Source organism: Camelina sativa, chromosome 13 (assembly GCF_030686135.1).
Source record: "Camelina sativa cultivar CO46 ecotype springtype chromosome 13, ASM3068613v1".
Lineage (NCBI taxonomy): Eukaryota > Viridiplantae > Streptophyta > Magnoliopsida > Brassicales > Brassicaceae > Camelina > Camelina sativa.
Genome location: NC_141892.1, coordinates 23817377 through 23828377, shown reverse-complemented (window position 1 = coordinate 23828377; position 11001 = coordinate 23817377). Strand labels below are relative to the sequence as shown.

Genomic DNA, 11001 nt, shown 5'->3' with positions numbered 1-11001 from the left:
TAGCTTCTATTTTTTATTAGTATAGATTATATTTCAGGTACTAGATTAGGACCCGTAGTACACCGCGGACAAATTATTTATAACTAAAACATTTAAATTATAAATTATATTTATTGATTAAATACGTTATAATCATATAACTAGGTTTTACCCCGTGGTACACCACGAGTCTATTATTTTGTTGATATGATATTGTAATAGTTTAGCGGGGCTTGTAGTCGATGGTGAATTGCATATATATATATATATATATAATGTTAACAGTTGTAAATAAGTTTTGTATAAACTCTTGATTCGCAAGTTGAGAATATACATTTTATGATTTGGTTAGTTATGATTTATGAATGAATGATATGGCATATTATTATTTTGATTCTCAATTGATATTATTGGATTAATAGTGTACATTTAAAGCTAATAAGAACTTAGCAAATATGTAATCGTTTATGAAACACAAATTAGATATTTCCTAAGATGTATTCATCTTAAATTAGTTGCTATATTATAGGGATGTGATTACATAATTTGTGTTATTAATTCTTTTTGTTAAACTCAGCACTAAAAATTCGGCATGTAAATTAGATATTTCCTAAGATAGAATGAGTATTAATTGGCATTAAGTTGGATGTAAATAAGTACGCTATGGATTAAAAACCGGCCCAAAATATTAAGTAATCTTAAAGAGGATCTGGATAATTGCATCAGTTATAATTTTAGTTAAAAATCTGACCCGAAGTTGGCAAAAAGCCAAAAAGTGATGACACCCTATTGTACTTTAAAAATGTATTTCGAGCTCTATATGTAGATATACTTGTTTGGTTATAAATATCCTAAGAAAATTTTTAAAATATATATCCGTTTATAAAAATTCAAATCACATCATATGCTGAAAAAAATCTAAAATTTTATTAACTTTATGTATTAAATAGTAATTAAATATAAGATTAAATAAAAGTGCAAGGAGAATCATATTTTAATCTAACATATTGATAAATTAGGTAGATAGTTTTTAGGAAATTAATATTATCAAATAAGGAAATGATTGTGTTTGGTTGTAAGGATTGTAGAGAATTTAATTGAGACTTGTTTGGATACAAAGATAAGAGAGGATGACACAAAAATGTACTTCAAAAATGTTAAGATAGATAATTGTTAATTTTATGGTTTAAAAGTTTAAACCATATAATACCACAATATAATTTATTTTTTACATAATATTTATTTAATCAATTTAATTAGATATGTCTATTCTCTGATACGTTGACAAAATAATGAAATGATGTTTTACCTGTGTAACACCAAATTAATGATATTTTAAATTTATATAAATATCGACAAACCCGTCCCGTTATATAACCCCGTCTGAGATATTTTAACTTGCACTATATCATCTTAATTTTTAATATTTATTGTTTTGTGTTATAAATATTAGCTTAAGTTGATATGTTATTTATTAAGATTGTAACCATTTACATTTTTACATTATAAAATTGACGCTTCTTATAAATTTTAAATATTTAGAATACTTAGAATTCTTAAAACGGTTGAGTATTTCTCATATATGAAGTTTCGTAAAAGTTTAAATATATTATTAATATTTTAAAGGTCTGATAACTTTTTCAAAAGTTGAAATATTTATAATATTTAAACTTTCTAAATTTGCGACTGACTTATAATTTTGTTTGATGGCTTGGTGGCTCATTTGCCACTTCGGAAGCATCATTCCATGTCATCATCTTCTAAGAAAATACGAAACGTCTTTTTCGACACTTGCTATTCAGCTTGTTCAAAAATGAAGGATTTACATGTTCTTCATCTTGTTCTTCACATCAACCGAGATATCCATAAATTCATTTTCCTCATTCTTCTTCAATTTCATTTATGGATCCAGTTCCGTTTATTGGTAAAGAAACACAAAACACCGACGATATAGGGTGTAGAGTTGTGCATATCGATGCGGAAACAACACAAAACAAGCTTGTGAAGTTGGTTCATGATGACTACGAATTGCACGAGTTGAGCCATCAGCTAAAGCTGAGCTACATGTTCTCGAACAAGGTTTGTGTCAGCTTAGTTATTTATATACAACCGAATAACAATATAATTCAGCCTTCATATGAATCTACAAAACCTTTTGTTTTCCCTTAATTTTATAACTCCGTCAAGTAATAAAATTCTGCCATTTACTTTCAGTTTAGTTCTTGTTATAAGTCAGCCATGGAGCATTATAACTCAGTTGTTATATGAATCTACGAGACCTTTTGTTTTTTCTTAAGTATTATAACTCAGTCGTGAAGTAATATAAATCATTCGTTTACTTTCAGTTTATTTCTTGTTATATGTCAGCCACCTAGCATTATAGTTCAACGTCATATGAACTCTACGAGACCTTTCGTTTTCCCTTGAGTATTATAACTCAGCCATCAAGTAATAAAATTCAGCCATTTACTTTCAGTTTATTACGTGTTATAATTCAGCCACAAGCATTATAACTTAACCGTCATGTGAAATTTTAGAAAAGATCGTCTCTTGACTGAGAATGTGCTTTTAGCAACAGAGTTGGTTAATGATTATCATAAGGATTCTCTATCAAGCCATTGTGCTATTGAAATTTATTTCTCAAAAGCTTTTGATTCAGTCCAAGGGTCTTTTCTAACAAAGGTACTTATCACCCTCAACTTCCCAACCCCGTTTATTTGATGGATCTCCTTATGTGTTACGATTGCTTCTTTCTTGGTTCAAATCAAAGGAGAGCTGGCAGGTTACTTTCACAGCACGAGAGGTTGAAAACAAAGCTGCTCCTTGTCTTCGTATTTGTTCGTTATTTGTATGGATGTGCTTTCTAAGATGTTGGATAAGCCCGTGGGAACAAGAAAGTTTGCTTATCACCCACGGTGTAAAATTTTCTGCTCAACTCATCTCAGTTTTGCAGATGATCCTCTTTAACGGCAAGGTTCGATCAAAATCAGTATCAAGAAATTGACTTTATATTTAACGGGAAGCACATCAATGGTTGCTCAACAAGTTTCACATTGGTTCCTCTTTGGTCTTTGCGGTCGGACAGCTTTCAGTGCATTATTTAGGACTCCCCTTGGTAACAAAACAACTCAAACTAGCAAACTGTTTCCCTTTGCTTGAGCAGCTCCGACAGAGGATTTGATCATGGACAGCACGTTGTTTATCATTTGCAGGCCACCTATGTATCCTATGCTCGGTTCTTTGGAGCACTTGCAATTTCTGGCTTGGTGCTTTTCGGTTCCCCCGGGAGTGCATTTGTGGAATCGATAGAATTTTCTCAGCTTTTTTATGTAAACTAAAGCCTGAAGGAGTCCTTTGTTTGAGATAGAATTTGGTTAGGGACGGAGATGAACCCTCATAAAGCTAAAGTCGCGTGGGATATTGTATGTAAACCATAGCCTGAAGGAGGCCTTGGTTTGAGATCGTTAACAGAGGCAAACAATGTGAGCTGCTTGAAGCTGATTTGGCATTTTAGTCTCGCATAGTGACTCGTTATGGATAAGATGGGTTGAGGTAAATCTGCTTGAGAATGCACCCTTCTGGTCAATAATAAGACTTCACATCGGGTGTAGTGACCCGTATCACAAAGTACGTACCGGACGCGATGGACGTGTACGAAGGACGTGGAGATGTCTCAGACAAGCAGAGAAAAGGAAATTTTGGAGATTGGTGATCAAATGTCAATTAAATCCCAATGTGTACTCCACCACGATCTAGTGGTATCGTTGTAACACTTCAGGATCGAATCCACAGAGACCAAACAATTGCACTATGAAACTATGAAGATCAAATATAGCTAAGACAAAAGAGAGCCGAGAAGTATTAGTGTCGGACGGATCAAATATAGCTAAGACGGACGTATTGGACGTACAGGACGGGAGGTCCGAAGAGAGCCGAGAAGTATTAGTGTCGCGGACAAGGGGTCCGAGGAAGATGAGGAATGTTGGAGTCACGGACAGGAGTACCGAGTACTGCCAAAGAATTTAGACTTGCGGACGAGAAAATGGTTTTGCGGACGAGTACAGACGTACTTGGGACGCAAGAAGGACGAGGGAAAGACGAGGAAGTGGAAGAGTCTCTGCATGGGAAATAGATGCCACGTGTCATCAGATTAAGCCTTCTCCGCTAGCGTTTGAGATACACGCGCGAGTGGGGGAGAGTGCATGCAATTTTTTTGACACTTGTCAAGCCAAAATTGCCACTTGCCTAAACCTAAAAATCGAGTGTGGGCTTATAAATAGACCCCCTTGGCTTCTCATTTCGGCATCACTCTCTCTAAACACCAAAGCTTTGCCAAATTTTTTTCTCAACTTTTTGGGGAAGAAATCTTGTGACTTTGAGCAAAGAGAAAGAAGAAGGAGATCTCGCCGGTGGGAAGCTCGCTCAAGGGGAGGTGCTATCAGATTGGCGTGGTGAGGTGGAGTTCTAATCAAGCCAAAGATCTTCAAAACTAAGGTGAGTTGTGGATCTAAGGGGAAGGGAGGTGTGTGAGCTCTCTAGCTCTTGCATCGGCCTAGTTGTTGTTGTTGTTGATGTTGCATGTAGTGTTGCATGTAGATCTATAGATTGCATATAGACTAAGGGGGATTTTAAGCATTATTGGGGAAGAATGGCTTGATCTTAGACTAGATGCAAGTGTGAAATGCCTAGCATGCTAGATCTAATGATTTTAAAACTTGAAATTTGGGTAAAAATAATTTTTTTAGAACCTCATGCAAGTGTGAAATGCCTTGCATGATGGATTTCTACATTTTTAGGAATTTTTCCAAGGGTGGAAATAATTTTCTAAAATCACTTGCAAGTGTGAAATGCCTTGCATGTTGAGTTTTAGAGTTTTAAGAATTATTTCAAGTGTGGATTGCCTTGCATTATCGATTTTGGGAAAAATTGGGTTTAGAAAATGCATGTTAAAATTATAATTTAATTTTTGCATAAATTTTTGATGGAGGTTAAATCCTTAGATCTGATGGGAGATCAGTCTAGGAAAAAGGGGTTTGATTTTGGTGAGTCCATACGAGAATCTCCAAGGGTGGAAAGAGCCGTATGATGTACCCAAAATTTTAATATGTGAGTTTAACCTCTAAAAATTAGAAGAAGGTTGTTGGGGAGGCCATGCGAGGAAGGGTGCCGCATGTGAACCCAAAACCAAGGAATTAACCCTCATGGTGCTGATGGTAGATCGGACCATTGGAGTGTTGTTTCCTAAGGACATGCGAGAATCTCCGGGAAGGAAAGAGCCGCATGAATAAGAGGAATTTGAGGATTATGGTGCATGTAAAATTTAATAACTAAAAGACTTAAAACTTGGGGTTTGGGAGCATATAGGATGCATGCATGTAGGATTTTCTTAAGTTGCATGATTGTTTTCTTGTGGCTTAAGTTTGTGTGTGGTGATTGATTGTTGTTGTGAGCATGTGTTGCTTGCAACTTGTGTGCTGTTTGTTGTGCTTAATTCTTGGAGTCTTGAGTCCTAGAGTTAAGTGTTGTCCTAGCTAGTTCGCGGGTTAAATGTCTCGGTCCTTAGCTAGTGATCGTACTCTGTTCTTGACGTGTGTGTGGAAATCCGGTGAGCTAATCCAGAGGGATCTCATGGCAGGATGGATTCAGGTCTAGCCAGCTACTAGCCTGAAACGCATGACGATGCGGCACGGTTTACCCAATTGTGTGCCTGGGATGGGTGACAACTCGGATGATTTGGGGTGTGTCTGGTTGGTTGCCTTTGTGGTATCAACGCGGAAGAGTGTTGGGACAGGACAAAGGATCGATGGGCCCTAGGTTGTGGAATTGTGGGATGTGTTCCTTAGGTTGTGAAATTGTGTGGGATGTGTTCCCTAGGGTGATTGTGATATCCCTAGGTGAAGTTGGCAGTGTCAGTCATGGTGTGGATACCTGACTTTGGAGTCAAGCGTGTTCAAGTTATCTTGATGCATGGCTAAATCTTACCGCTTTGGCAGTGATTGCAAAGTGAAGTGGCGTGTAGGCCAAGTTAGAGTCAATGTCTAGACGAGTCGGGTCTTGTTTGTCCTTGTTTGATTGTTTGATTGCTTGATTGCTTGATTGTGTGTTTGTTGCTTGTTATGCTTCCGCATTGCGTGCTTTGATTGTGGAGTAGTTGTGGGGTAGTTGGTAATTTGAGATAGCATGCTATAGAGAGATAGCATGTTATAGGGAGATAGCATGTTATAGGAAGTTAGCATGTTATGTTATAGGAAGTTAGCATGTTAAGGGGTTAGCATGTTAGAAGGATCACCCAACTCACTGAGTAATACTAGATTTCTCACCCCTCTCCACAATTGTTTTTCTTGCAGGGAAAGTTAGGTGGGTAGTACCGAGTGTTATGGATCAGATAGGATCAGGGGCGGATCCAGAAGAATTATTAGTATGGGGCACATATCTAATAATTAATAAATATGTGGCCAAAAATTATAATATATATGTGACAAAAAGAGTAAAAAACAACAAATGGAGGGATCAAACACCTCACCAGCAAAATTATGAAGAGGAATACATAACCAAATGATTTAACAGACAATTATAGCAACATGTACTAAAAATATTTATAAACTGTGTGGGGTAAGTGCCCAACCTACTCTTAACGTAGATCCGCCACTGGATAGGATGTTTTCGTGCTGTGTTGCAAAGTCCTTGCCTCTTGTTGATATTTATATCTAATAATTAATTCTATATATATTAAATCGTTTATTTTCATATATAATTCGGACAAATGGAGCTATTTTCGGAGATATTTCGGGTCCAGCAACGCCGCGTACGGACCGAGGGTTGCAAAGCCTAAGGAATGTACGTAGCGGATAGACGAATGCCAGTGGACTGGCTGGAGGACCTAATTCGTTGGTGGAACCTCGGCCGGATCGCATGCAATCGTCTGATTGTGACGACCACCGGACCGGTCTGTGGTTAGTCCGGCCATAGGACGGTTTGGGGGCGTTACATCGGGACTCTTCGATCTAGGGCTAACGACTCAAATTCAAGGAGGTGGCTAAAGATTTCTGCAAAGTTGAAGTGGGGATGGAAAGTGTACGTCCTTCTTGTATAATCTGTCGTCTAACTTGTGTATTCTCGCTGACTTCCTAGTCCTAGGTGATAGAGGAGTAATTGAAATGGGCGTTGAGTGGAGCAGCTTAGTCATGGGTGTGTGGGCTACTCGGCTTCGTCGTCGCCATTCCTCTGACCAACTTGTTCAGATTGAAGATGCTTTGAATATGTAGTGGTGGAACAGAAGCCACAAGGAGGATGTTGTATTTTGGAGGGAAAAAATGACGTCTTGAGACCGCGGTTTTCTACTAAAGATACTTGGAATCATGTTGGAAAATTGCCAACACGGTGACTTGGCATAAGGGTGTGGTTTACTCATGCTACTCCAAATTTCTCCTTATGTGTATCGTTGGCAGTACACGATAGGCTTTCCACGAGGCTCGAATGGCTCAGTGGTCGGATGCCTCGTCGGGACTCTGGTCTCTCCAACGCACACTTGGAAACATATGATCATCTGTTTTTTGCATGTGATTACTTTCTGAGATTTGGGACGCTCAAGCAACTGAAAGATCAACTTACAATGATTCAACGTCTAGGGGATCACCAATACGCGGATGATCACCAATACGCGAATGCAGCATTAGTTTCTTTTTGATTGTAGAGCTTTAGCTCTTTCTGTCCATAATTCTTTTTTTCATTTCTTTGTGTAGTATTTCGAAGTACCAGTTATAATAATAAAATTTATTAGAAATATTTTTTTGAGATTTTTTTTAAAAAAATAAGGTTATTTTTTATATATAATTTAACATTAATTTTGAAAAGAAAATAGAAAATTCAATAATTTTTTAAATGTTTTTTTTTTAATTTGTTTTAAAGTCAAGTAGCAAATTAGAAATTTTATAAACCATATCGTAAGTGGCAACGGTGGCCAAGACCTAACATAGATCAAAACTCTTCACTCGGAAGTGGTCGTAGAAGGACTATTTTAAATTATTGTTATGTTTGTAATCTGTTTTTTTTTTCCGACAACAGAGTAACCTACACATTAGGCTTTAATTGACCTTTTATCACATAATAATATGGCAGAGTTAGTTACTATCACTATAAAATAGGTAAATAGATATTGTGGTTTGAGCTGAAATTTAGGAAATAAAGGTACAATGAAAGGTTCCTTGAAGAAGGATTATTGTGTAGTTTGCTTTCGAAAACAGTATTTTAATTAAATTATTTATAACTCAACGACAACTCAACTCCGTGAAGACATATTCGTTCATTGCTATTGTAGCACTTTCGAATTGGGATAGGATTCCAGTGAAAGCAGGAGCATTAGGTAAAGGAACGATGATGTTCTCATTGCCAAGCCAAGTTATCACAGAGCTCATGGTTGGTCTCTTTGTTGCATTCTCTTGAACACACAACAAACCAATTTGTATCAACTTGATGATCTCGTTTCTTGGGTCCTTCATCAAGAAAGGGTCAATTATAATCTCTGGCTTTCCTTCAACCCATCTCTTCCATGTCTGCACCAAGAAAATTTAAATGTTTTTACTTTCTCTACAGAAGTTTGAATAGCGATATATAAATGGAACAAAGACTGATATGTGAAGAAGCTTACAAAAGCTGCAAGGCCTTCTCCTTCGAATCTTTTGTTTCTTTCACCACTTATTATCTCTAGAAGCATAACACCGAAACCATAAACGTCAGATTTAGCTGAGATTTGTCCGTGGTTCAGGTACTCAGGAGCCATATATCCACTGCATATATGCAAACCAATAACACTAATTAAGTCATGACTGTTTGATTCATTTAAATCAAATGTGTCTTCAAACTTGATTAATATATTTCTTACCGGGTTCCAGCTATTCGTTTTGTTTCAGCTCGAGTCACGTCAGTGTCAAACAACCTAGCTGTCCCAAAATCTGCAACTTTAGGGTTCATCTCAGCGTCTAAAAGGATGTTACTCAACTTCAAGTCTCTGTGAATAATCTTCAGCTGAGAATCTTCATGAAGATAAACAAGACCTCGGGCAATGCCTTCTATAATTCTGGTTCTCAACTCCCATGTAAGAAGTGAACGCTTCTCGTCATCTGCAGTGTTCACAGAACATTTTCATACTAAAAGTTTCCAAAAATATACGAAAAATTACATCTTCTTTTACCAAGGCTCACCGAATATAAAGCTGTCAAGACTTGAGTTGGGGACAAACTCGTAGACAAGAATCACTTCATCTCCTTCATTACAGAACCCAAGAAGCTTAACAAGATTCCTATGTTGGAGTCTTGTTAAGAGTGAAACCTCATTCTTGAACTCTGTATCTCCTTGTCCTGAACCTTTTGTCAATCTCTTCACTGCTATCTCTTTACCGTTAAATAATGTCCCCTGAAACCGGTTTTAAAGATCGGTTACTTATCCAAGACAAAGATCCGTTACTCATTATCGTGAAAAATGTAATTACTACCTTATAGACTGTACCAAATCCACCTTGGCCAAGCTTATTTTCAGGCGAAAATTCATTAGTTGCCGTTAAGAGCATACCAAGATCAAACCGTAACATTTGTTGACCATCAGAATCAGAGTACCCTGCACCTCCATTGATGATGTTGTTTGATTTTCTCCTTCGTGCATGGAACATGATGAAGCCAACAAACACCAAAAGAATAATGAAAGTAAAAACAACAACTATTGCAATAATTCCGCTATCTCCTATCCTTCTTCCTGCAAATCATTAACTCCTTTTAGTCTAAGAACCTCTATCTATCATATGTACAAATTTTGGCAATGCTCTAGCTCATTTGTTTTACCTTTATCGTCTGTTCTAGAGCTCTTCTTTTCCTGAGCCGGAGGTCTAGGAGGCGCAGGAACTCTTGTTACGTTATCAAAAGCACCATGGAAAGCATATACATCCCACCTGAAAAAACAGCTTGGACGATAAACCTCACCTCCATTTCTTCCCCAAACCTCTTTTTTAAAAAGTGTCACGCTTTTACTCAAACACGTCTTGCAATCTTGGGAAGTTATGTCGGGTGTGCATTGCATCAGCATGCAAACGTTTGGAAACTCTGTGAACTCGGCTTTCCCGGCACTATAGTATTTAAGTACCAAGGAATTTTCAGCTTCCGCGGCAGCCTCGAGGGTCCGATTAGCCATTGCATTCCATTCTTTCTCGAAAAGAGTCATGTTTTTCCATGGCTCGATGCTATTTGGACTTTCGTATCTAACAGCAGGTCTAAGCTCGAGGTTACCAAAAGTTGAGTGGTTTGAGGTACTTACAAGACAAGAAACATTGTCTTCTTCGTCTTCGTCCCATGTGAACGAGTCTATGCGGTTTTGACATTTATTTTCATGTAGTATACCCTGAGTTGCTCTTTCGACACAACTGATACAAGCTTGTCGTTCATAGCCTCTTGCGCAGAGGGCAAGAGCGTGAACTCTGTTGGGAATTTTGCCGAGTGAAGCGTTGTAAAATCCACCATTGGCGACGACTTTTTTAGCAAGAGTGGAGAAAAGATTCTGGCGATTGTGACCGTAGCTGCTGCTGTTACCGTTGAAGTAGCGTCCGGCACACCCGACGGCGTAAACGACTTCGAGGTTTGGAAGGACAAGAAAAAGAGAAGAAGCAAGGATAATCATCAAAGTAGGGCACGCCCCCATGTTAAATGATATAACAAGTTTTTTTTAAATGTACTATTTCGTTATTGTTTAGAAGTAATCGATCTTCGAGCTTTGTTATTATATTTATATAGGTGAGCTGAGAAAGAGGTAATATCTGACTTCACAAAATGTGTATTGGTCAATTTTGTTTGGAATACTAACATGTGATCCCCAAGCATTACGTACTTCTCTAGCTCCAAACTTACGTTGAAGTTGTCAAGTCTATGGTTTTCGTATGTTTTGCGAGGACACTGCAACTTATAATATGGTTAATTGAAATATTAGTTATATAAACTTTTCGTCAATAGAAGGAAAAGTTTAGAACAAAATAAAATTTCA

The 11001-nt window shown here is 37.4% G+C and overlaps 1 protein-coding gene across 1 annotated transcript; it reads right to left on the bottom strand.

Moving 5' to 3' along the window:
- Positions 1-8129: 8129 nt before the first annotated feature.
- On the bottom strand, positions 8130-10722 carry LOC104737299 (putative cysteine-rich receptor-like protein kinase 39). The gene is made up of 6 exons (XM_010457440.3): positions 9813-10722; positions 9470-9726; positions 9180-9390; positions 8861-9098; positions 8627-8765; positions 8130-8531 (listed from the first exon to the last, which is right to left on the bottom strand). Exons 1-6 carry the CDS (start codon positions 10660-10662, stop codon positions 8247-8249), a joined length of 1980 nt encoding a protein of 659 aa, XP_010455742.1. The 5' UTR covers positions 10663-10722; the 3' UTR covers positions 8130-8246.
- Positions 10723-11001: the final 279 nt, after the last annotated feature.

Coding starts and splice junctions, on each gene's coding strand:
- LOC104737299 (XM_010457440.3), bottom strand. CDS start 10,662: ATGGGGGCGTGCCCTACTTTGATGATTATCCTTGCTTCTTCTCTTTTT. Junction 9,391..9,469: donor GATTTGGTACAGTCTATAAG/GTAGTAATTACA, acceptor AACCGGTTTCAG/GGGACATTATTTAACGGTAA. Junction 8,532..8,626: donor GAGAAGGCCTTGCAGCTTTT/GTAAGCTTCTTC, acceptor TTCTTGGTGCAG/ACATGGAAGAGATGGGTTGA.